Genomic DNA, 27,702 nt, shown 5'->3' on the forward strand with positions numbered 1-27,702 from the left:
CTGGTTTTTTGTGCCAAGAATGTACTCTTGGCAATGCATAGGATTTGCTGGTTCACTCAGTTTCTGAACTGTACATTGGCCATTCATTTATGAAATGGTGAATCAAACATCCAGGGTTGAGGGCATAATTTGCACCATTTTTTTTTTTTTAACCAAAATTGGAGCCCTAGCTTTTGAGCCCTGGACAAACTGAAACTGACCTTTGTCACCATTTTTGCTGTTTTTACCCCATAACTCCAGAACATTCAGCACAGATAATCCAAACTATACCTTTTTGGAATCATTATGATCAGACAAATTATGTGGTATAGTTTTCAACATGAATGGAGCATTTTTAAATTGACCCTGTGTAATTCTTTATTGACCCCTGTAGCTCATTAGAGGTCAGCTCCAGAATGGCTCCATATCTGAAAAGAAATGTTGGTTAATTTAGAATATGTGTGCCAAATTCTATGCTTTTATCACAAAATGCACAATTATGGAAATTTTAGCTAAGCTGCACCACTATAGATCTTAATGGGTTGGAAGTAATAATTGTCATGATGAAATTTCTCACCACAAATCAGACTAAGAAAAGAAACACTATTTTCTTAATGTAATTATGTCAACCAGGGCCCCTAAGGCTAAAATAGCTCTTAGTGACATTATTCTAAGAAAAATTTCTCGAATTCTTAGACATTTTTTTTAGAATTTTCCCTTGGTAAGATAAAAGTTGTCCACAAAATGCCTTAAGAGGGCTCCTAAGGTGCTAAACTGGTCAGAGTAGTGAGGACTTTTAAGAAGCCTAAGAGTGTCTTAAGCAGACAGGCAGGTGGAAAAGAGCGTGGAAACAGAGACATTCTCCTTATGTAGGATGACAGCGATTCAGTAACACTCTACCTGCTTGATCTACATCATTTTATGTTAATTTATTGTCTTAATGTATTTATAAATTGTTTAGGTTCTTATCATATTCAGATTATCATTTTATCAGTATTGATATTTTATTTTTTTTATTGTTTTTCTGTATTTTCTATTTTTAAATGGACAACAATGGAAATAAGTTTTCACTTTCTTGCCATGCATGCAATTTTAACATTTACAATTATGTACGTACATTGACGTTATTAATAAACTCATGGACTCTTTTAATATGTAGATAATCAGCACGTGAATGAGATGTTCAAACATTTTCAAGCTGTAATAGTTAATTTTGTGGTGAGCAGCGTGAAATGAAAGACGAGCGAGAGCTTTTCTTTGGCTCTCTGCCACTAGGAGGCGCTCTTAGTTTTCAGATAACACACAGGAACGGCATCAAACATAATACACTTGTCACTTACACTTGACACTTAACTCACTAAACCAGTTGAACTACAAAAACATAATACTACATCAGTAACACTAAACATTTTTAAACTAACATGAACCACCATAGCAACATTAAAAAAAAACAGAACTCCCATAATGCATTGCAGCACAAGTATTTACAGGTTTAGTGACCGGCCCAATGATCACTCCAGTTTAATTTTGCTGAGCATCATCATGACATTAAATTATTTTCACAATTATGCATTTCTACACATGATTGGTTGATGTTACTGTTCATTCCTATGTAGGAGCGCAGAGTGCATTTTTTCCCCTTTCCGTGACAACCAATCACAGCTCTTACAGGTCCATGTCATATCTACCAACAGGGTCAACCCTGCCTCCTCACTAAGCTGGGAGTTTCTGTCAACTCCTTGCCCAGAGTTGCTATGACACTTCTTGGGTCTCTGGGAGTCCTTGCCAGGATATTTTAGGCTAAGTTAGCTCTTTAAGATGCACTAAGCATACGAACCCTGGTCTCCAGAACTCGCTGATTAAACTAGAAAAGTAAATTGGAAAAGTGTAGATGTTGTTTCCAGTTTAAACCACTTACTGGCTGTACAGGGCAGGCTGATGTCTCTTAATAAATATGGAATTTCAATTCCTCTCCCATTTAAGGTGTACTGTACCCATTTTTGAAAACCTTCCACAAACTCTCCAAATGTTTGCAGAATATCTCCAACTGACTGTGTTTTTCCTCCTGTTAGGTGGTGATGTTGACCTGGTGGGCTGTTTTCAGGGATTCTTTCTACTACATTCTCTCTGTTATTGCTCTGATTGCAGTAAGTCAGACATGTACAGATTAACGGACACGAGCCGCACCTTCTTGCTTTCACTGCCTGACACGTTTCCCTTCACTTTCCAGTTCATCTACGATGAGAAGATTGTGTGGTGAGTAATCGTCACTTAAACTGTAACTGTAACATCATTCCTGATGCTTTCTGTAATGTGAAAAGCTGGCAAGACTCGATACGCTTTTGGGATTTTTCTTTTGAAATGTCACTCATTTCCTGGCTGCAGAGAACAAAAGGCTCCAAAAATGATATCCTGCTGAATGATCAATGCAAAGTTCAGCCAGGACCAGACTATAAAATCCTGCAGCAAGGCACAAACTTCACTGCCATCCAGCCTGAATTCTCACACTTGAAACTGAAACGACACTATTTAATCCTCAAACTACAAAACTGCAGACTTGCTGTTATGTCGGCAGACGTGGAGCTGTCAGCGAAAACTCAATGGGCGGCTTTGCCTCTTGGGGGGGGGGGGGGGTAAAAGGATCTAAAGCAAAAACATATTTCAAAAGAACTAGATGTGCTTCACCATGAAACTTTGATAGGTGGTGAAATGGTAAATGGACTGCATTTATATAGTGATTTTTCCATCTGCATCAGATGCTCAAAGCACTTAATGCCTCACATTCACCCTAATATGAGGGTGCTGCCATAAAAGATGCGCACTAGACACCGGGAGCAACTAGGGGCTTAAGGACATTGCCCAAAGGCCCTTAGTGATTTTTCCAGTCAGGCTGGAATTTGAACAGAGGTTCCTCTGGTCTCAAGCCCAGCACTTAACCACTAGACTATCACCTCCCCTCCCCTGGTGAAATTTGTAATGACACCCCCCATTTTGTTGGGTTGGGTACAAAATTGGCAGTACAGTTTTGGGATAAGGATTTATTTAAACTGAAGATATAAATTTGACGTCTGTCAGTGTTAATGTGTAAAGGTATGAAAGCAAATGCATATAATCAGTGTCTGTTTAATACTAGTAAGTTATGGCAGCAGTAAGATTTTGAATGTGATTTAACGGTCATAGTAATTTGGCCACAAGTGTGTGTGTGTGCGCGCGCGCGCATCCAAGATTTTGCACATTTCCCATATGGAAGCTGAACTGGACGCCTGCATGGACTCGTCACTTGTTGCTCTCTTCTGTATTGTAAACCTTTTTTGTAGAATGGCCTAAGCAGTGGGTCACCCCTTTGAGTCTGGTCTGCTTGAAGTTTCTTCCTCTATCATCAGAGGGAGTTTTTTTCTTACCACTGTCGCCTGTATGCTTGCTCTAGGGTTTGGTAAGGTTAGACCTTGTGTGAAGCGCCTTGAAGCAGCCTTTGTTGTGATTTGGCGCTCTGTAAACGAAATAAATTGAATTGAAGTGTCAGAGTTATGGGCGTAGTGCATTTTAATGTCCCCTATGCGGAGGGTGGGGGTGGTGGTACTTAATTTATCTTGAAATACTTTGCTTTGTACTTGCGTCGGTGCCGAGTTTTCCGTAAATTATGTAGCATGCTGCTATTCACTTGGACATTGTTACATCATGTTTCCATCTGACGGACTGTCATTAAAGAAAATATGTACAGTATTTAACGTCATCACATGTGCAAATGCTAACCCCATCTGCTATAACTGGGACACTCCTGAAGGACACCTACTCACAATGTAGCATCATTTCCATGGAATGTCATGTGACTGCCTAATATTAACCAGATCTTCATATGCAGGGGTGCACATAACTGGTACTCATGGTGCTAAACATCAGTGATGCACAGCAGAGGGAAACACTTCCTACAGTCTGTCATTGCTTTGCTCTTAAGATGTTTTCTGCTGTGCATTTATTTTTAGCACCATGAGTACCAGTTAACAGGGTTTTTAAAAAGGAATAGTTTGGACCACATATGTAGTTATGTTACCCTGTAATATGATACATGTAGAATCCAATGGACGTTGACCTTGTTTGACCTTTACTTTGGAGACCAAACATTCAACACAGTCATAACAATTCCATTTATTAATCCTATTAGCTCAACCAATAGTTTGCATCACTTGTTAAAAAAATTGGAGCAACTTTAACTTTTGACCCCTATACAGATTGAAACTGACCGTCACCATTTTTGCTGTTTTTACCCCATAACTCCTGAACATTCAGTCATAGATAGTCCAAACTATACCTTTTTTGGAATAGTTGTGATCAGACAAATAATGTAGTGTAGTTTTCAATTTGAGTGGAGCATTTTTAATTTTGATCCCTACCTGGCTGCCTATTGACAGTTCAAGTGGCGAGTCGTTTTTTTTTTTCCAAGAGTAATGTTTAAGGAGTATTTGTGCAGACTTTAGTGCTCGTATCACCATTTGCAGGCTCGCTTATCTGCTGCATGACATGGCTCCATCACAGTGGCAACATGCGCACTGCACAACATGGTTCATTTCTGTTCGATCCTGCTGTAATGTGGTTTACTATTGCATCATCACATAGCATACAAATGGCATAAGTTCTCTTTAAAACTGTCGCTGGCAGAGAATTTTTTTTTTTCCTCTTAAATAAAACATTGTTCTTATGTTGATGTATGTTTGTCTCCATCAGGTGGGAGAGTTTGGTCCTGGTTGTCATGTATGCTGGATACATCCTTGTCATGAAGTGAGTTTGCACACTTTTCCTCCCCAATGTGTGTTTGAATCCTGACTCAGCTGATGCTCTTAAGATAAGTGTGCACAGCCTTACACAGTTTATTTAGAAGAGGCGTGTTTTAACCAGAACTGCAAGTTTGTGCTCCCAAGACTCGAGTACATTAAGAGGCTCTGCTGAATTGAGATAAAATGTACTTGAATATTATATGGTCACATGAGGATGATATTAATGGTTCATTTGTATGTAACAGCATTTTGCATCATTTCAAGACAGACTTGCCCCCCTGCAAGCAACAACTGTCAGCAGAGGGTTGTACATAGGAGTCACTCGATGCATATTACAATTTTATAAGCAGAACTCCTCCTAAAGTGTCTGGTGCATTTCATTGAGATTTCACACCATATGAAGACATGATGAAAAAACTATTCCAATACAGTATTTTCAAATGGAGCCAGTTATAACTTTTTGGACTAGTGCTGTGCCCATAGGAAGTTTTTATTCCTGTAAAAAAATTAAAGACAATCACCTGATCAATACCACATAATGATGCCAAATACCATCACCAGAACGCAGGACTTTCAAATGGCACAAGTTGTAATATAAATAATATGAATCATAACCAACAGATATACAGTACCTGCAGTGCTTTAATTTTCACTCAATTTTCTTTTACAAACTATATCTGGTCATTTTTGAACAGTTTATCTATTAAAGAATAAAAACTGAAGGAAATCAATTGTAAAGCATGAAAGAAGTTTCTGTAGGAAGTATTTTAGCCATAAGGTCAAGTGGGAGGGGGAAGTGTTGGCTCTTTAAATACTTGAGACACTGGACTCAGAGGATACGGCTGTAAATACAATATGTATATGTATGTGTGTGTTCAGAATAATAGTAGTGCTATGTGACAAAAAAGATTAATCCAAGTTTTGAGTATATTTCTTATTGTTACATGAGAAACAAGGTACCAGTAGATTCTCACAAATCCAACAAGACCAAGCATTCATGATATGCACACTCTTAAGGCTGTGAAACTGGGCTATTAGTAAAAAAAAAAAAGTAGAAAAGGGGGTGTTCACAATAATAGTAGTGTGGCAATCAGTCCGTGAGTTCATCAGTTTTGTGGAACAAACAGGTGTGAATCAGGTGTCCCCTATTTAAGGATGAAGCCAGCACCTGTTGAACATGCTTTTCTCTTTGAAAGCCTGAGGAAAATGGGACGTTCAAGACATTGTTCAGAAGAACAGCGTAGTTTGATTAAAAAGTTGATTGGAGAGGGGAAAACGTATGCGCAGGTGCAAAAAATTATAGGCTGTTCATCTACAATGATCTCCAATGCTTTAAAATGGACAAAAAAAAAAGACGTGTGGAAGAAAACGGAAAACAACCATCAAAATGGATAGAAGAATAAACAGAATGGCAAAGGCTCACCCATTGATCAGCTCCAGGATGATCAAAGACAGTCTGGAGTTACCTGTAAGTGCTGTGACAGTTAGAAGACGCCTGTGTGAAGCTAATTTATTTGCAAGAATCCCCCGCAAAGGCCCTCTGGCCTAAAGAGAAATGGAGGAATATTTTGTGGACTGATGAGTAAAATAGTTATTTTTGGGTCCAAGGGCCACAGACAGTTTGTGAGACGACCCCCAAACTCTGAATTCAAGCCACAGTTCACAGTGAAGACAGTGAAGCATGGTGGTGCAAGCATCATGATATGGGCATGTTTCTCCTACTATGGTGTTGGGCCTATATATCGCATACCAGGTATCAGGGATCAGTTTGGATATGTCAAAATACTTGAAGAGGTCATGTTGCCTTATGCTGAAGAGGACATGCCCTTGAAATGGGTGTTTCAACAAGACAATGACCCCAAGCACACTAGTAACCAAGCAAAATCTTGGTTCCAAACCAACAAAATTAACGCCTCACAGATGTGAAGAAATTATGAAAAACTGTGGTTATACAACTAAATACTAGTTTACTGATTCACAGGATTGCTAAAAAAGCAGTTTGAACATAATAGTTTTGAGTTTGTAGCGTCAACAGCAGATGCTACTACAAGTATTATTGTGAACACCCCCTTTCTCTACGTTTTTACTACTAGCCCCATTTCATAGCCTTAAGAGTGTGCATATCATGAATGCTTGGTCTTATTGGATTTGTGAGAATCTACTGAATCTACTGGCACCTTGTTTCCCATGTATCAATAAGAAATATACTCAAAACCTGGATTTATATTTTTAGTCATAGCACTACTATTATTCTGAACACTACTGTACACACACCAGTTTCTTGCATGCGTTATGTCTGTGAACAGAGTGAGAAGTAACACTTTGTGAGGTTGCTTATGGATCTGTGATTGGCATGAAATTGCTGCATTGTATAAAATATTGGCAACCCAATCACAAACTGATGCATTTAACGAAAGTGTAGTTTTGTTTAAACTTGTGGCTTATTTTTACCAGAGTCAAAATATGGCCATCGGGTATTGTGAAGGCTTTGTGTCAGTCTGTCTGTGCTCAGCATTAGTTCAGTCCTGTTACTGCCAGAGTCTTCAAATTGACAGGGAACATTCTTGGGACACAGAGGTTGAACAAGTTCAAAGATGGCTAAGCTTGACCTATTGTAAGAAGTATTTTGAGAGGTTAAAAAGTCACATTCTGTTCCCTATGTTTATACTTGTATAGTCCATGTACCAAGCAGGTTTTCAGTACCACTTAAGGGGACGAAACAACACTTAGAATCCAGCCTCAGTGTATCATGGCCTACACAAAAATGTATGATAGCCATCCCAGGGTGGTAGCTGTAGCCAGGTAGGGGTCAAAATTAAAAGATGTTCTAATTATATTGAAAACTATATCACATTACTTGTCTGATTATAACGATTCCAAAAAGATTAATCGGGTTCATATAAGGAATATTTTGCACCATCTGTCATGCTTAGTTGTTACAGGGTAACATAAGTCACATGTCATAGAATCCAGTGAGCGTTGACCTTGTTTGACCTTTACTTTGGCGACCAAACATTCAACACATCAAAAGTACTCCATTTGTTAATCCTTTTATTTCAACTAATAACTTGCATCATTTTTAACTGAAATTGGAGCAACTTTAACTCTTGACCCCTGTACAAAGTGAAACTAATCTTTGTCACCATTTTTGCTGTTTTTACCCCATAACTCCAGAACATTCCATTATAGATAGTCCAAACTATACCTTTTTTGGAATCATTATGATCAGACAAGTAATGTGATATAGTTTTCAGCATAATTGGTGCATTTTTAAAGTTTGATCTCCATGTAATTCTTCATTGACCCCTAACTGGGTACAGCTACCACCCTGTGCTGGTTATCATACATTTTTGTGTAGGCCATGATACACTGAGGCTGGATTCTAAGTGTCGTTTCATCCCTTAAGTGGTATCGATTAGGTCAAAATTGATGACTGGCCCATGGACTAATATGGCGGAGGATATTTTAGCATTACGTTATATTATAATTCAATGTAAGAGGTGACGCCTTGCTTGAGAACATGGTAACATGACTTCTGTTTACTCCATTGCAGCATATGATTGCCATAAAGGAGCATTCAGTCATGTCTACGCGGTCAAAACGGGATAACTTGGAGTATGCAGCAGTCTGTCTGATAATCTGTGCAACACTCCACAGCAGCTTGCTCGCTTTCGTTGCCATAAGAGTTTAATCTTTCTCCCTCTGCAGTGGCTAAGAGCACAGGCTTAACCGGATCACCCGTCTCCCTCCTCGCGTGGAGGAAATAAGTGCTTTCTGTAGGATATGTTGTATCTGCTCTCTCTCGCTCCAAAAACCCACTGGTCATTTTGGGCTGTTGAGCACAGTGGAGTGGGCTTTAAACAGAGGTCAGCAATTTGGGGTGACCTTCCAAGGATTAGATACTTTTAAGCCCCCAAATATGACAATTGTGTCTAAAGTTAGACACTCAAATGTAAGAACATGATCTGTAGAAATAGTTTTAATTTAAGCTTGTTCTCAGTCTACGTACTGGGGGTGTGCTGATCTTATATCTTGGAGATCTGCATATGTCTGATATTGGCCAAATTACATATTTTCGTTACAAACCAGGAAGCTAAAAACACTACTCGAAAACCAAGTCTGACATGAACGTACTCCATAAATATCTAAACGGCACTGGAAAAAACAGACTGACAGCTTACCAGCTAACAACCGGACCATCTGTTAGCAAGTTCTTCATGGAGGTGAAGAAAGCGAATGAGCCCAACAGTTGCCAGCATATTCGGGCGATGCTGTAAGTTTTCGCGTATATATATATTATACAAGTACAAATAATGGATGGCAAGTCGTCCAACATATTGGACTCGGCTACACCTCGTCCAATATAACTTTTCTGAATCCAATATTTCTCTGTTGGACGACTTGCCATCCATCAGTTATTTTCTCCACCCCCCTCCCAAATTAAGCAAACATCAAAGAGTCAAGTAAATTAGATCAATTTATTTTGTTGTGAACAGCATATGAAGGCTTCTAAAACGTCAGTAGTGTGCGTGTTAGTGGTAGTACTAATTAGTCTGCCTCCTGAACAGAGTGACTGCACTCTGAATGAACCCAGTGAAGCAGCAAGCAGAGAGACGGTGACTTTGACACTGGGATTGGCTATGGGGTAAAGATGGTGTAGAACAGGGATTGAAACTTTAGGGCAGGGGTGGCCAAGTTCGGTCCTCGAGAGCCACCTTCCTGACACTTAGTTGTCTCCCTGCTCCAACACACCTGAATCCAATGAAAGACTCGAGTCTTTCATTGGAGCAGGGAGACAACTAAGTGTCAGGAAGGTGGCTCTCGAGGACCGAACTTGGCCACCCCTGCTTTAGGGGGCACTCTGTAGTTTCAGGAAATGCTTGAAAAAAAGTCTGTTCCTTTTGTGGATCTGTTAACAGAAACATGGCAAAAAAGTTGAATGTGCTGGTGCATCCGTTGGCTTCAGAGGGTTAATGGCATTCTGGAAATCAAATTGAATTTATGAATCAATTTGACCAAAAACAAAGGGTATAATGCCACACTCAGTTTTGGTGTAGCCCAAAATGTATCATGGAGAATAATGGGCCATATTCCCCATGGGTACATTTTGGGCCAAGGCAGATCTGGGTCTAGTATGACTGTAGGTTAATCTGGCGTGCTACACCTGAGATTTCAGTAGCCATGTAACATGAGCCCGTTGTAACTGTAACATCTAGCTCCAAGGTGGCTCTACATATTGATTTGGCATAGTATCACACCCTTCCTGAGAATAGGTAGGGGGAAACAAGTGCACTTTACTACGTGGCCACTACCTTTGCTACTTAATGCGACATTTTCCATGCCTTACTATAAAGCTAGTAAAAAAAAGATCTTATCTTTATCAGTGATTTCAATGTCCTATAAGTTACTGGTGAACCAGTCTATGCTGGACATGGCATTGGTATGGTATGGTTGACATCATTAAAGAAAATCATAGTTGATGCAAGTGGTTGGCATCACTTGTTCATAGTCTTTTCTTCAAGATGGAAAATTGTTCCTCAAACACGCCATGTTGAAGTGAATAATTGGATCTAGTATTATAATTTCAGCCTGCTGTACTTACTGTGGAAATGACTCATTACTGTTGTCGGAATTACATTCCGTCTATTTACTAGGTTCAACTCCAGCATGCAGAACATTTTCATTGGGAAGATGAAGAAAAACATAGCCAATGGTAATGCAGCGGCCAGCAGTGAGATGGAAGACGGTAATGGTAGTTTTGACTTTGCGGGATGATGACCCGTCGTCACCTTTACCCTCAGTTGGTAAGGCTAACCAGACAGGCTGGAAAATGAAGTCCGAATAAACAAAATGCCTCTGCTGTTCATGTTAAAATGGGAGTTCTTGATTCTAAAGCTGAATTTATTTATTTTTGACAATAACTGGTCCATGGCGTTAACCTTTTGGCTTTCTGTTGAATTAGTTTGAAACTCAATGTGGCACCTCAGTACTGTCATTTCTATATTACAGTGCCTGATCTACCTTTTTAATCTAGAATTCCACAATTTGATATGATCATTAATGTTCCATGTATTCTTATCTAAAAGTACACCAGAGTCAGATCTTTGACCTACAGCATACAACCCCTGGCAAAAATTATGGAATCACCGGCCTTGGAGGATGCTCATTCAGTTGTTTAATTTTGTAGAAAAAAAGCAGATCACAGACATGACACAAAACTAAAGTCATTTCAAATGACAACTTTCTGGCTTTAAGAAACATTATAAGAAATCAAGAAAAAAAGATTGTGGCAGTCAGTAACGGTTACTTTTTTAGACCAAGCAGAGGAAAAAAAATATGGAATCACTCAATTCTGAGGAAAAAATTATGGAATCACCCTGTAAATTTTCATCCCCCAAATTAACACCTGCATCAAATCAGATCTGCTCATTGATATTGACCCTGTGCCATGACATTGACCCTATGTGTCTTTTTGCAAGGAATGTTTTTGCAGTTTTTGCTCTATGGCAAGATGCATGATCATCTTGAAAAATGATTTCATCATCCCCAAACATCCTTTCAATTGTCCAAAATATCATCATAAACTTGTGCATTTATTGATGATGTAATGACAGCCATCTCCCCAGTGCCTTTACCTGACATGCAGCCCCATATCATCGACTGTGGAAATTTACATGTCATCTTTATAAATCTCATTGAAAAGGCACCAAACAAAAGTTCCAGCATCATCACCTTGCGCAATGCAGATTCGAGATTCATCACTGAATATGACTTTCATCCAGTCATCCACAGTCCACAATTGCTTTTCCTTAGCCCATTGTAACTTTGTTTTTTTCTGTTTAGGTGTTAATGATGCCTTTCGTTTAGCTTTTCTGTATGTAAATCCCATTTCCTTTAGGCGGTTTCTTACAGTTCGGTCACAGACGTTGACTCCAGTTTCCTCCCATTCGTTCCTCATTTGTTTTGTTGTGCGTTTTTCAATTTTTGAGACATATTGCTTTAAGTTTTCTGTCTTGACGCTTTGTTGTCTTCCTTGGTCTACCAGTATGTTTGCCTTTAACAGCCTTCCCATGTTGTTTGTATTTGGTCCAGAGTTTAGACACAGCTGACTGTGAACAACCAACATCTTTTGCAACATTGCGTGATGATTTACCCTCTTTTAAGAGTTTGATAATCCTCTCCTTTGTTTCAATTGACATCTCTCGTGTTGGAGCCATGATTCATGTCAGTCCAGTTGGTGCAACAGCTCTCCAAGGTGTGTTCACTCCTTTTTAGATGCAGACTGAGCAGATCTGATATGATGCAGGTGTTAGTTTTGGGGATGAAAATTTACAGGGTGATTCCATAATTTTTTCCTCAGAATTGAGTGATTCCATATTTTTTTTCCTCTGCTTGGTCTAAAAAAGTAACCGTTACTGACTGCCACAATCTTTTTTTTTTCTTGATTTCTTATAGTGTTTCTTAAAGCCAGAAAGTTTCCATTTGAAATGACTTTAGTTTTGTCATGTCTGTGATCTGCTTTTTTTCTACAAAATTAAACAACTGAATGAACATCCTCCGAGGCCGGTGATTCCATAATTTTTGCCAGGGGTTGTACTACCACTGCAACTGTTCTGTCTTCAGTGCATCCAGTGCTACCACTGGGCAGATGTGGAAATGTACAGTACCAGTAACTGGGAACTTGAGATGTAGCCACATCAAAAGCATAACTTGCTGCTATCTATTGTAGACCATTTGACAACATGCTTGTAGTAATCATGGACTAGTCAACAGTGTACAAAGCCTCCATGACATTACCATAGGTTTTATAATCAGTTTGAGGCTCAAATGGGGTGGCTCTGACCTTCAGTTTTGGCAGTACCTATAGGGCAGAGAAAGGATGAAGGAAGCCCAAACAGGCCCTCCTGTCTTAGTTGCCAAGATGGCAATGGAACCTAGGTGAGGTCTGTTTAGAGCAGGGGTGCTCAAGTTAGGTCCTCGAGAGCTACCTTCCTGATACTCTTATTCTCCCTGCTCCAACACACCTGAATCCAATGAAAGACTCATTAGCAGACTTTTAATGAGCCTTTCATTGGATTCAGGTGTGTTGGAGCAGGGAGACAACTAAGAGTATCAGGAAGGTAGCTCTCGAGGACCGAACTTGAGCACCCCTGGTTTAGAGATTAATAGTAGCCAAACTGTGGTCCGAAATGGTCACGTCTAGTTACCACTCATTCTGCCGCATTCTACTTGATACTTGTGGTATGTTAATGTGAAACTACCTCTAAAAACAGTTTTTGTACCAGTTTGGAAACATGCTTATTTCTGCTGTGAAGTTGGGCATTCATAGACTTTAGATGGAAGGGCCAAAGTCTCTGGCACCACCTTTGACGAACTAGGTTTCTGGCACTTTCTGCTTTTGATTCCATTAGACGTTGTGATGTAGGATAGGAGTTTGCCTACTAACACTCAGATTTCCATTACAGGTCCATTCACCCCCCTCTAGAAAATGCTCATCTGCCACAACCAGGTGGAATGTGGAAGCCACATACCACCTGGTTGTGTCATTGGACAAGATACTTATCTGCATTTTTCCAGTCCACCCTGGACTGGAAAACTCAGTCTGCTATAGTTGGTGGCCTTTGCTGGGGAAATAAACTACAATGAACCTCATGGCTACATCTGGGATAAGCACAGGCACAAATCGGTCTGAGTCCTATGACTCAGTACTTCTGTTCATGATGCTCTGCTTGTTACGCAACATGTCAATTCCCACTGCTTTAGACTGAAGAAGGCATTTGGTGAGTGTTGAAACATCTTAAATCTTTTCCTGATAATCCTTTTGATAACTAAATATTAGAGGAAAAAAGCCTTGAGGAAAAGTTCCTTTGAACCCAAAGTTCTATGCACTTTTGAACCCATCTCTAACTTCTCCAAATCTAATCGTACCCATTCCTTTGTTGCCTGCATTGGCGTTAACACACCTGTCTGTTTAGCCTTGCTTAACTCTCTTCCTTATTGTCAACAGTGCTGTGCTGCTATGTGGCAATGCTTTCTGCTTGCGTACTACTTTTCCTCCTGCTGGTCTCTGGGGGTATAGACCCTCATTCCTGGAGCGGTAATGAATTTCACAAGAAAATGTTTATGGTGGCATGTTTGCAAAGTTAATTTATGTGCGTACTTGCATGCATAATACGTTGAATTAAGGCTGAGCTAAACTAATAAATGTACTGGAGAGCTCTTTAAATTCCCAGAACAGTGTCTTAGTTTATTGCAAGGACAGTGCACATGTGCATGATAAAATATGAAAATACTTTGACAAGACTTGCTGTTAAAACATAGGAACATCACATTTTAGTTGTCTGGTTGTGCTGAATATTGAGTTTGGCTGAAAACCTACAAACGGCACATACAGGGCATCTGGAAAGTATTCAGTGCTTCACTTCTTCCACATTTTATGTTGCAGCTTTATTCCAAAATGGAGTTAATGTGTGTGTATGTGTGTGTGTGTGTAAACAAAACTAAGAAATCACATGTACATAAGTATTTACATTCTTTGCTCAGTACTCTGTTGCTGCATCTTTGGCAGTAATTCCAGCCTCAAGTCTTCTTGAATATCAATCAATCAACTTTTTTTTTATATAGCGCCAAATCACAACAAACAGTTGCCCCAAGGCGCTTTATATTGTAAGGCAAGGCCATACAACAATCATGAAAAACCCCAACGGTCAAAACGACCCCGTGAGCAAGCACTTGGCAACAGTGGGAAGGAAAAACTCCCTCTTAACAGGAAGAAACCTCCAGCAGAACCAGGCTCAGGGAGGGGCAGTCTTCTGCTGAGACTGGTTGGGGCTGAGGGAAAGAACCAGGAAAAAGACATGCTGTGGAGGGGAGCAGAGATCGATCACTAATGATTAAATGCGGAGTGATGCATACAGAGCAAAAAGAGAAACAGTGCATCATGGGAACCCCCCCACAGTCTACGTCTAAAGCAGCATAACCAAGGGATAGTCCAGGGTCACCCGATCCAGCCCTAACTATAAGCCTTAGCGAAAAGGAAAGTTTTAAGCCTAATCTTAAAAGTAGAGAGGGTATCTGTCTCCCTGATCTGAATTGGGAGCTGGTTCCACAGGAGAGGAGCCTGAAAGCTGAAGGCTCTGCCTCCCATTCTACTCTTACAAACCCTAGGAACTACAAGTAAGCCTGCAGTCTGAGAGCGAAGCGCTCTATTAGGGTGATATGGTACTACGAGGTCCCTGAGATAAGATGGGACCTGATTATTCAAAACCTTATAAGTAAGAAGAAGAATTTTAAATTCTATTCTAGAATTAACAGGAAGCCAATGAAGAGAGGCCAACACGGGTGAGATATGCTCTCTCCTGCTAGTCCCCATCAGTACTCTAGCTGCAGCATTTTGAATTAACTGAAGGCTTTTTAGGGAACTTTTAGGACAACCTGATAATAAAGAATTACAATAGTCCAGCCTAGAGGAAATAAATGCATGAATTAGTTTTTCAGCATCACTCTGAGACAAGACCTTTCTGATTTTAGAGATATTGCGTAAATGCAAAAGGCAGTCCTACATATTTGTTTAATATGCGCTTTGAATGACATATCCTGATCAAAAATGACTCCAAGATTTCTCACAGTATTACTAGAGGTCAGGGAAATGCCATCCAGAGTAAAGATCTGGTTAGACACCATGCTTCTAAGATTTGTGGGGCCAAGTACAATAACTTCAGTTTTATCTGAGTTTAAAAGCAGGAAATTAGAGGTCATCCATGTCTTTATGTCTGTAAGACAATCCTGCAGTTTAGCTAATTGGTGTGTGTCCTCTGGCTTCATGGATAGATAAAGCTGGGTATCATCTGCGTAACAATGAAAATTTAAGCAATACCGTCTAATAATACTGCCTAAGGGAAGCATGTATAAAGTGAATAAAATTGGTCCTAGCACAGAACCTTGTGGAACTCCATAATTAACTTTAGTCTGTGAAGAAGATTCCCCATTTACATGAACAAACTGTAATCTATTAGACAAATATGATTCAAACCACCGCAGCGCAGTGCCTTTAATACCTATGACATGCTCTAATCTCTGTAATAAAATTTTATGGTCAACAGTATCAAAGCAGCACTGAGGTCCAACAGAACAAGCACAGAGATAAGTCCACTGTCCGAAGCCATAAGAAGATCATTTGTAACCTTCACTAATGCTGTTTCTGTACTATGATGAATTCTAAAACCTGACTGAACCTCTTCAAATAGACCATTCCTCTGCAGGTGATCAGTTAGCTGTTTTACAACTACCCTCTCAAGAATCTTTGAGAGAAAAGGAAGGTTGGAGATTGGCCTATAATTAGCTAAAATAGCTGGGTCAAGATATGGCTTTTTAAGTAATGGTTTAATTACTGCCACCTTAAAAGCCTGTGGTACATAGCCAACTAACAAAGATAAGTTGATCATATTTAAGATTGAAGCATTAAATAATGGTAGGACTTCCTTGAGCAGACTGGCAGGAATGGGGTCTAATAAACATGTTGATGGTTTGGATGAAGTAACTAATGAAAATAACTCAGACAGAACAATCGGAGAGAAACAGTCTAACCAAATACCGGCATCACTGAAAGCAGCCAAAGATAACGATACATCTTTGGGATGGTTATGAGTAATTTTTTCTCTAATAGTCAAAATTTTGTTAGCAAAGAAAGTCATGAAGTCATTACTAGTTAAAGTTAATGGAATACTCAGCTCAATAGAGCTCTGACTCTTTGTCAGCCTGGCTACAGTGCTGAAAAGAAACCTGGGGTTGTTCTTATTTTCTTCAATTAGTGATGAGTAGAAAGATGTCCTAGCTTTACGGAGGGCTTTTTTATAGAGCAACAAACTCTTTTTCCAATATGAATATGTTACAAGCTTGGTGCACCTATCTTTGGACAGTTGTGCCCATTCCTTTTTGCAGCACCTCAAGGTCCATTCGGTTGGATGGGGAACGTTGGTGCACAGACCTTTTCAGATCTGTCCAGAGATGTTCAGTTGGATTCAGGTCTGGACTCTGGCTGGGCCACTCAAGGACATTCAGAGTTGTCCTGAAGCCACTCCTTTGATATCTTGGATGTGTGCTTAGGATCATTGCACTGCTGAAAGAGGAACAGTCGCTACAGTCAAGAGCGCTCTGGAGCAGGTTTTCATCCAGGATGTCTCTGTACATTGCTGCTTTTATCTTTTTCTCAATCCTGACTAGTCTCCCAGTTCCTGCTGCTGAAAACCATCCCCACAGCATGATGCTGCCACCACCATGCTTCACTGTAGGGATAGTGCCTGGCTTCATCCAAACATGACACCTGTCATTCACACCGAAGAGTTCAATCTTTCTCATCAGACCAGATAATTTTTGTTTCTCATGGTCTGCGAGTCTTTCAGGTGCCTTTTGGCAAAGACCAGCAGGCTGCCATGTGCCCTTGTGACTGTGGCTTCAGTCTGGCCACTCTACATACCTAATTTTTGGATTGCTGCAGAGATGGTTTTCCTTCTGGAAGGTTCTCCTCTCTCCACAGATGAATGCTGGACCACTGACAGTGACAATCTGCTTCTTGGTCACCTCCACGACTAAGGTCCTTCTCTCCTGATTGCTCAGTTTAGATGGGCGGCCAGCTCTAGGAAGAGTCCTGGTGGATCGGAACATCTTCCATTTACACATGATGGAGACCACTGTGCTCACTGGGACCTCAAAACAGCAGAAATGTTTCTGTACCCTTCCTCAGATTTGTGCCTCGACAATCCCGTTTGAGGTCTACAGATGATTCCTTTGACGTCATCCTTGGTTTGTGCTCTGACATGCACTGTCAAATGTGGGACCTTATATGTAGACAGGTGTATGCCTTTCCAAATCATGCTCAATTAACTGAATTTACCCCAGGTGGACTCCAGTTGAGCTGTAGAAACATCTCAATGATCAGTTGAAACAGAAGGCACCTGAGTTCAGTTTTGAGCCTCATGGCAAAGGCTGTAAGTACAGGCGATCTTAATTTTGTTTTTCTTTAAGAAAATTGAAAAAAAAAACCTTTTCACTGTCATTATGGGGTATTGTGTGTATAATTTTGGGGAAAAAAATGAATTCCATCCATTGTGGAATAAGGCTGTAACCTGGGAAAAGTGAAGCGCTGTGAATACTTTCTGGATGAACTGGACAACGTTCATGTGTCACTATTAGTCCCTTAAGATTCACAAGGAATAACGGAGCACAATTTGTAACTTAGTGTATGAAGTTGTCATTGAAAAACCCATAAAGTACGCAGTGATGACTTTCGTAAGCTTTATTTATTTCCACTAGATTTGAAGAGTACCTCTGTTTGACTGTTCATGTGCCATCTTAACAAAACCAAGTGGCCTTCTAAAGGTGTTTTAATTTATTTCTGACTGAAGCGCTTAAAGGTACAAAGGGTTTTTTTTAATTAATCTTTTCTTCACCATTTGGGTCCCTTCACCAGTCAAGTCTAGTAAGACCTACAACCGGGGCTCTGTGGTGATGGTGGATGAGATCCTGAACGACAGCCCTTCTAAGTTCAGGTTTCCGGAGGCCGGACTCCGTGTCATGGTCACCAGCCACTTTGGACCAAAGACCCGCCTGCGCATGGCGAGTCGCCTAATCATCACAGAGGTACAGATACACATTTCCCACCAAAGTCAAACTGACTGACTTGATGTCCAAAAAATATCTGTTGCATGGCAGCACGTCTGCTCTTGTGCACTGTGACTTAGTGTCTTTATTCTGAAAGCACCAGAAGTTTGTGCAAGCTGCCAACGGCGTAGAAACACAAGTGACTAGCAAGAAGTCCGACACTGAGAATGGAATCGTACCAGAGGAAAAACCCAGTGAGATGGAGGAAAATGATACCATCTCTCCGTTCCATATTCCAAGTATGTGCTGCATGTGCAACTTATTATACATAGCAAGAGGAAACTATCATTCTGTAATCTGAGCATTTGTTTGTTCTGCTGCTTCTCCAATGTGTTAGTCAATTTCCACCAAACGTGGTGTGGACATGGAGGTTGATCACAGAATGGCTATTAAGGGATTTATTTTGGCAAAGGGGCAGTTCTGTGGTTATGGAATTATGACTGTGAAATTTGGCCTTTTTTTTATTGCACAATTGTAAATTTTCCCAGACTAATTCCATTACCGTAGAAGTGCCCAAAGGAAAAAATCATTGGGGTTGACCATCCCTGAGTTATGCTGCTATAGACGTAGACTGCTGGGGGGTTCCCATGATGCACTGTTTCTTTCTCTTTTTGCTCTGTATGCACCACTCTGCATTTAATCATTAGTGATCGATCTTTGCTCCCCTCCACAGCATGTCTTTTTCCTGGTTCTCTCCCTCAGCCCCAACCAGTCCCAGCAGAAGACTGCCCCTCCCTGAGCCTGGTTCTGCTGGAGGTTTCTTCCTGTTAAAAGGGAGTTTTTCCTTCCCACTGTAGCCAAGTGCTTGCTCACAGGGGGTCGTTTTGACCGTTGGGGTTTTACATAATTATTGTATGGCCTTGCCTTACAATATAAAGCGCCTTGGGGCAACTGTTTGTTGTGATTTGGCGCTATATAAAAAAAAATTGATTGATTGATTGATTGACTACCAACAGGCCTACAGGCTGAATGGAGAAGTTAGATGGTTGACAAATAACACTTTTGGAATAGAGGCCGTCACTCTATATAAATATTGGTTGTTCTCCCATTTCTCAATATTGGCAAGATCTGGTTCAGAGATGTTTATAAAAAGTTTGTGGGTGTGTATATCTTTTTTTTTTTTTTATATTCATAAAACTAGCCATTTTCTTGCATATTAACACCTTGATCTTTAACCATCCTAACCAAAATATAACAGCTTCCTGTCCATAGGCCCAACAGAGGTGCCAAGTTTGCTAAAAACTCATTTCTCAATGGGATATATATATATTTTTTTTTTTTTGAGGCACCGAAGCAAATATCTATAAAACTAGCCATTTTGTTGCATGTTAACATCTTGACCATTGACCATCCTAACCAAAATACAACTTTTTCCTGTCCATAGGCCCAACAGATGTGCCAGATTTGCTCAAAATTGACCATCTTGTTAATTCATATGTAGCTTCACAGTCACATAGCTTGAGTGGTGGCAGTTTTGTGCATTGACAGTCTCATCGGTGATATGGAAATGCAGAGCTGAAAATGTGGAACTTTGTCAAAAGTCAATGTTGCAGTGGGGCAGGGTGAAATATTTGGAGAGGCTGAAGTACCACCAGGCTCCATATCAAAAATGATACAAGCTGCTTAAAGGTTGAACTGTTAATAGACGTGTTGTATTAAAATGACAGTAGGTAACTTTTTGACTACTTTGTTGTGTTAATGGAATGGATTATTCTTTTAAATGGGTATCTTGCCAGATGTTGGATTTGTTTTGCAATGCAGGGACAACTGCTCTTGCATAAAGCTTCTCGCATGATAATGGCAGGTATCCACTTCACTAAAGCACAAGGGGAATTAAGTGCTAAATGATCCATGATTTAAGATCAGTGCAACTACAAATGGCAGGTCATGCTGGTTATTATAGTTCACAGAAATTAAAAAAACAGTGCACACTACACCCTACTTTGGGAATTTGGTGTGTGTGTGTGTGAGTGGGGTAGGATGTTGTGGAAGATATTGGTGCAAAAATTCTGCGAACAAATGTGGTCCATTATCCCAGTCAGATCAAATGCTTTTATTCCGGTCCAATGTAACCTCCACTATGGAATCACCTTGGGTCCTAGATGGCAGCCACAAAGGCAAACAGTCAATTTGTCCTTCTCAAAAGGAACAAGCTACCTGTCACAGCCAGGTGAAATGTGGGTATTCAATGGCCTTCACAAGATGCTCAGGTCCTCAAAACTGAGATACTTGCATGTCTGATTACACCCAGAGGAACGAGCAACACTTCCAAAATGTCAGAGCTGATGTATTTGCCAGTTACCCCAGCAATACCCAAGGATCCATTGAAGAGACTTCCAGTCATTGCCTTAGATCACTACTTCAGTCTTGCAAGCATACAATGACAGTAAGTACTAGAACCCTAAAGAACTGGTTCTCCTGCAATGCTCAACACCTCTGTCCAGCAACCTTACAAAGCCTTTCCCAGGTGTCTCCATCTCAAAGATGAAGACCTTTCATTTTTGGAGTTGAGTCCCAGCCCCCTCTTCCAGCCATCTTGCATTTTAATTGCGTATTAGATACGTAGGGTTAGTGGTGTACTTGGGGCCAAGGCATCTTCAAGGCCAGGAGAGTTGAGGGCTGCCTGCAGCAGGACGGTAATCCTGTGAAGACAGCCATGAGGAGTCACGTTTTAATTTATGGACATGTAAAACTTTGCTCAAAGCAATTGCATGTTACTTTGTAAAAATCAAATACCAGCTGGTAACCATAGGGTTTATTGATTTGACAAAATTCTAAAGTCATGTTGGCCAAAATTGAAATTGCAATGATTTGTGCAAGATTGACTCTCAAAACATCCATATCAACCACTGTAGGTTGGACCATTATGATTTGAAGCAGTGCTGAAACCAGGCTAGTATAAGAACAGCTTAAGACTGGTCATCCTGAATAAAACTCTAACCGTTGTTGATGTTGACCTTTAGGGCTAACTGAAGTAACATAACTGTCAAATGTGTTTTGTCAGCATCATTGTCCAGTAGAAGAAATCTTGTCACTGTTCTGTATCTGCCGTATTAAAGGCCTTCATCTCTTGCATTTGGTGTATTTCTGCTGCAGTGGGTGTCGGCAGTAAGGTGAAGTGGCTGATCTCATGGCCATTGCTGCTGTTGCTGTATTTCACTGTCCCAGACTGTGCCAAGCCCCGGTGGGAGAAATACTTCATGCTCTCATTCATCCTCTCCACAGTCTGGATTGCAGTCTTCTCCTACTTCATGGTTTGGATGGTGAGTATTTTTGTGAAGAGAGGACTTGAGTAGAGTTTAAAGGATTTTTTTTTTTTTTATCTTGTGTTTTTTTTGCACTAAAAACTAGTCTGTAGCGTTGAGAAGTGGAATAGAGGATTCAGAACAGGCTTCTTCTCACTCCCTGAATTTGGCTATCAGAAGTGTAACTATGTGGTGAAAGTGTTAAACTTGTGGATTTTCAATTATCTCTGGCTTTTGTGCCTCTGAGATCTTGAGATGCCTAGGAAGAGCTCATGGAGTCATGAGGTCACTGGACGGAGGCATTTGACGCCAATATCTTTGCAGGAGAGCGCAGTTTGAAGTCTTACTACATATGGTAGTGAGATTTGGATGTTAACCAGTGACCTCTTTGGAGGATCTTTGGGTATCGCTCAGATGACTTTGTGATAATGGTTGCTTGGAGATAGTAAGTGGCAGATAGGTGGTTATTTTTGGGGAGGTGATGGTCTAATGGTTAAGCATTGGGCTTCAGACCAGAGGATACACTGTTCAAACCCCAGGCTGACCCGAAAATCAATAAGGGCCCTTGGGCAAGGTCCTTAACCCTCTGGGGTCCGAGGGCATTTTTTGGACAGTTCACTCGCCTGGCATAAATGTTTTATTATTGCTGTTAACAGCTCTCCCTGCATCCCACAATCAAGTGTTATGTCTTTTTTTTTTTTTTTCAGGACAACCTGTGCTTTCAGAATATATGTTTTTGTTGTGTTTTATAAGTGTAATAAAGGTTTACAATCAAAAATAGGCAAGGAAAAAATAAAGCGAAAAATAATTTTCCACACACAGCAAACTATAATAAACTGTTTCGACACTTTATAAAGGTAATTTGAGGTCTTGTGTGAAAGACTGTACAACAAAAAGGTTCAAACAATAAACACAAATGCACATTTTGAACAATATATACAAACTGGTCTATGCGTTTTGTTGTCCATTAATATGGTAAACTGTGCTTTATGCAGAGAAAGCAACAGAGTTATCCAGTAACATTCACATGCAAACTAGTGGAGCAATCCTGATAGTTACTTTGTTTGAGCATGTGAAATTGTCATCAGAGGCTCTGTGTGCTTCACTGATCGCTGTGCGTAATGGCGCAGGGCACACTGAGTATGTACTAATAGTATGTACTCATTGGAGCCCACAGGGGGCTATTCAAACGGGCCAACTAGTAATACATCACTCCTGAAAACAATCTTTGACTTTTCATGTGAGGTAAACCTGCCCTACGATTGGATTTTGGAAAACCATGTGATGGTGAACCAATTCCGATTGGACACTCACACTGCGCACGTCATCACACAGCTTCTATGAGGAGTACAAAGATGGCCGATGGCTGGCTCGAAAGTCTGTGGAGTTAACTTTTCAGCAAAAAAAAGTAAGTTTCTATTTCATATCATTAGTTATTTATAATTTAGTAAAGCTTGGTCTTAGCCATCGTATACGACGGCATCAGCCCCAGAGTGTTAATCCGAGTTGCTCCCGGTGTGTCGTAACTGCCTTGCATGGCAGCACCCTGACATTGTGTTTCTGTGAATGGGTGATCGTAAGTATCATTGTAAAGCGCTTTGAACATCTGATGCAGAGGGTAAAGTGCTATACGACTGCAGTCCATTTACCATTTATTTTTGAAGATGGCAGTGGGGCAGTTTTCTGCCTGAGTGGCTGTCATCCAGGACCCAGGGTGGTTCTGTGCTGTGATGACGTGCACAATCGGTGCATTCTCCCAGACCTGATCTATCCCAGACCTGATCTAGATAAAATTTGCTGATTGATTTTAGAAACTTGGCTTTTTGGAGATGGAATGTGATGAAGTCCTGGAATGACTGACTAAAGGAAGTCTAAAACTGGGAATCTTGCATACAGGTTAAACACATTCTGTTCCATTTTGACACTGCATTCTGTTCTTTCAGGTCACTGTAATTGGCTATACTCTGGGAATTCCTGATGTCATCATGGGAATCACATTCTTGGCAGCAGGCACCAGTGTTCCAGACTGCATAGCTAGTCTCATAGTGGCTCGGCAAGGTAGACCTTATTTTTAAAATTTCCAACTATGCCTGTTCTAATTGAAGAATGTTAACTGTAAAGTGCAGAAGAAATCTCCTTTAAGTGGAAATTGGATGTGCTTTCTTTAACACCCCCCCCCCCCCAAAAAAAAAACAGGCCTCGGAGATATGGCGGTGTCCAACACTATCGGCAGCAATGTATTTGATATTCTTGTGGGACTTGGGGTTCCCTGGGCCATCCAGACTATTTTTGTCAGCTATGGATCAGAGGTAATAAAGTAGATATCAACAGCACAGCATCGTCTTTTCTGTTTGGTTCCTGAACATCAGATGCATTGTTGGTCTTTTGCAGGTGATGATCAATAGTCGGGGGCTGGTGTACTCTGTGGTCCTTCTTCTGGGCTCTGTAGCCCTTACGGTGAGCAGTTCTTTTTATTATTATTATTGTTGTGATACTATGTTGGCACAATTTTTTTTCTTCCAAATTTAGGGTAAAATAAAAACAAAACTAAAACCAGAGTTGACCTCTAGATAAAATGTCCGCCTGGGGATGGTGTGAAAACTTGAATTTCATGCATAAGGGCTACAGGTCTTCTCACAATTTCCTGTTAAACTATTAAAAACAACAATGCTATTAACACTAGACTGCATCTATAGCACATATGTCATCTTGAAATATAAGACCCAAATATTGTTACCTCTACCAACCAACAGCTGAGATTTTAACATGGTGTTTGTGATGTCATAAGGCTGGTTTGACAGTGGTAAATGGATACAACTTTGACATTTTATGGATTTAACTAAGTGATTAATTGAGAAACGCATTCAATAAAAATCATTCATTGCAACCCAAACTCAATGTTTTCCCAAGCAAATATGTTGCCTTCAAATGATTTTGTCCGGAGGCCTTTGATGGTCAGTTTACTGCCAGAGAAGAGGAAAGAAACTAGTAAAAAATATAACGCAATGCTAAAATACCCTTGGGCATTGCGTTTTTTATAATTTGCAGTTCTTTAATTAAGATCCTATTGTCTTGCGTGCGTTTGTACATGTTCAATAAAGCCCCTCAGTCAATCAAAAACAATATTTACGTTACATTTTTACACGTCTGCAGGAAGCTTTACATGTGCGCATGTGTGAGCTTTTGACAAGAGCGGAAATTGTGCAAATCAAGGAATATTTGAAGATCACACTCTGTACATTTGCAGGTATTGAGACAAATTTAACTCCACAGGAATTTAGCTTTCGGTTAGTGGAAGTTAGCATACATGCTAACGTCTATGAATTGTATTGTAAATTGGTTCAGAGGTGTTATTAGGGTCCAAAAACAGCATTTTCAGTTTCAGAAATGTTTTTCTCGCCAGATTTTATATAATATGAGGTGTTATTTCTAGCCAAAAATGAGGCGTAGTTAGCAGCTAGCGAATCCAGGAAGTGACGCTACCACCCTAACATCTGTGAAATCATACCATAAAATTAGGTGCAGAATGTGACTTTTTAGCCTCTTAAAATAGGTCAAGGTTAGCCATCATTGAACTTGTCCAAGGTCTGTCCCAAGAATGTCCCCTGTCAATTTTAAGACCCTAGCAGTAATAGGACTGGACTTATCCTGAACACAGACAGACGAAAAGCCTTCACAATTCTATCCAATGGCCATATTTAATGGCCTCTGGTAATAAACTAAAAATATTTACATTTAAGAAAATATCAGAATTGAGGTATTGTAAATCAAATTGCCCAAAGTATTTAATTTCTCACTGAAATGGTTGACTAATTTAAGTCTTGATCGATTAATTGGCCTCAATTAAGTCCTTGTTGACCCAAACGTAATTTGTTCATGAAATTTCATTGGTCTCATGTTATCAAAATCTGGTAACTTTTGGAAACCCAATGCTATCTTATCTGTATGACTTGTACACAGGTGTTGGGGATTCATCTGAATAAGTGGAAGTTGGATGTGAAGCTGGGCCTGTATGTCATCATCTTGTACGCAGTGTTCTTGTGCTTCTCTATCATGATCGAGTACAATGTCTTCACTTTTGTCAACTTGCCGATGTGCATTGAGGATTAGAGTGCAGCAACATGCCTCGGATACAGATGCCACAAAGCTCCCGCAGTGACTACAAACTTTTCTTCCAGAAATACTGGACCTATTGACACTCCCCTGTCACGTCCTTGCAATTGTTCCTATTCCTCTAATCTCACAAGACTGACTTTCAATGTGAGTGTACACCCATTTTGCGTATTTGTCCTAGACACCCAGTGCCAGTCCTTAATGTCCAGGTTTTGGGCGTTGCCTGTTATTACAGTATTTGGTTCCTCTGAGCTTGCAACCTCCCCTACCTAGTTTGCATGCCTTCTTAGATGTTGGGAACCCCCAAATATAAGTACCCATGTTGATCGTCGGTGTGCGTTTTTCAGTATTGATGTTGTAGAATACTGCACGCCATTCCAAAGCTTTTCACAAGCCACGCCATGCGTACATGGCATTTGCTGCTTGAAATCCAAATCCCAACAAACACTCAACTTGGCTAGTCCCATGATTTATCAAGTGCACCCCTCCCATTTGTTACCCGGAAGGGACGCTATATCCTCTCCAGCTCCTCCAACTTACGGCCGACTTCCCTGAAGCGGCATCAGATGAGCGCCGATCCTCCTCTGCTCTGCGGACTTCCTTCAGACACTTTGGTGGGATGCGGTGCCGAGCTACATTGCAGTCCAGTTCAGATGACTGAGTTATGCATATGCCGCAGTGCACATTTTTTTGTCTAGTATGAAATAGTAGTTTATCGCAACTGTGGAACATTGTGTTTTCACTGAAATTGCACATTCTTTGTGCTGAAAGGAGATTTTGACCACTCGGTGGCGTATCTGGCTCACCGTGGTACTCAGCCGTAGCTTTATTTTTGCTCAGCAAGACAGCTTGTCTTGATCTCGGCACAACGGAGTGGGTGGGTAGAGGTAGTTTAAAAATTATCTTGGAGATTCTCATGCTGTGTGCTGTAACCCTCTTTATTCAGTATGGGGTAATGCAGCCCTCCTACCCAAGCCAGGGGTGGCCACTGCAGCCATTGGTTATCAGGGAAACTGAGATTGTGATGTTGACTTTTGACTTCTGTGTAGATATTGCACTTTAATAGTTGTCCTCTCATTCAGAATCAATTAGTGCTTCCTTCCAAGCGTCTTTACAGTGGCTACATGAAAGACGTTTGTGCGTGTGTTGGGTATGTCACGCTGGCCTCTCGACCCTTAGACTGTAACCTCAACTACATGAGCACACCTGCCTTTGTCTGTACTGCATGTTGGGACATTAAACACAACTCCTCCAGAGCACAGCAAAGGCAGAGGGCTAGGCCATCACCACATTTTTTGTTAATCGGGCAGCTACAAGCTACACCACGATCTAGACATTTTTGATGCAAAAATGCACAAAGGCTGAGAGGAGTCCACAAGTGAGGATGAATTAAAAGTTGAATGTCCTTTCTGCAGGCAGCTGGCACTTGTATATGCAATCCTATTATAAAGGTTTCTTTGGAGCCTCCTGCATGGCTGTCATATGGCAGGAAGTCCCATGGTGTCCTCGTTTTACTTTGTGTGAGCTCACAGTTGACCAAGCCCCCAAAGGATGGATGAGATGTTCTTCCACGTGCGCATACCTACAGCCCCCTCTCCCTTGTACAAGGGCATTAAACAACTGAAGCTGATCCATCAGGGACCCACTGGGTGGCTGGTTCCTATGCCTCCGGTTGAAACTCATCACTTAAAAAGGCTTGGGTCAGCTCTCTAGGGGGCACTGTTCTTCTCTTCTTTTTTTTTTTGTACACATAGACATTCAGATCTCTACACTGCTTGCTAACTTTCAAATAGTTTGTTTTTTTTATAAACGGGGAACTCGAAGTTTTGACCCTTTAAGTGGGTCACCCTTTGTTTAAAAAAAGAAAACTCCCCCTTTTTTGTGGGAAAGGGACATTTGTACTACACCTATTTACTGAGAATGTCTTTTACACC

At 40.6% G+C, this 27,702-nt stretch overlaps 1 protein-coding gene across 2 annotated transcripts in view; it reads left to right on the forward strand.

The window, feature by feature from the left end:
• Positions 1-27,455, forward strand: part of slc24a4b (solute carrier family 24 member 4b) — a 101,080-nt gene extending 73,625 nt beyond the window's left edge. The window contains exons 7-17 of one of the 2 annotated variants that reach the window (XM_034162133.1): positions 2,052-2,126; positions 2,210-2,235; positions 4,702-4,755; positions 10,406-10,497; positions 18,220-18,389; positions 18,514-18,649; positions 21,507-21,673; positions 23,599-23,713; positions 23,852-23,964; positions 24,047-24,112; positions 25,616-27,455. In XM_034162133.1, coding sequence (XP_034018024.1) covers positions 2,052-2,126; positions 2,210-2,235; positions 4,702-4,755; positions 10,406-10,497; positions 18,220-18,389; positions 18,514-18,649; positions 21,507-21,673; positions 23,599-23,713; positions 23,852-23,964; positions 24,047-24,112; positions 25,616-25,765 — 1,164 coding nt within the window. In that variant the 3' untranslated portion in view covers positions 25,766-27,455. Of the gene's footprint in view, positions 1-2,051; positions 2,127-2,209; positions 2,236-4,701; positions 4,756-10,405; positions 10,498-18,219; positions 18,390-18,507; positions 18,650-21,506; positions 21,674-23,598; positions 23,714-23,851; positions 23,965-24,046; positions 24,113-25,615 lie in introns of both variants that reach the window. The other variant, XM_034162132.1, reaches the window with a different exon arrangement.
• Positions 27,456-27,702: the final 247 nt, after the last annotated feature.

The sequence above is a fragment of the Thalassophryne amazonica genome, chromosome 21 (assembly GCF_902500255.1).
Source record: "Thalassophryne amazonica chromosome 21, fThaAma1.1, whole genome shotgun sequence".
Taxonomy (NCBI): domain Eukaryota; kingdom Metazoa; phylum Chordata; class Actinopteri; order Batrachoidiformes; family Batrachoididae; genus Thalassophryne; species Thalassophryne amazonica.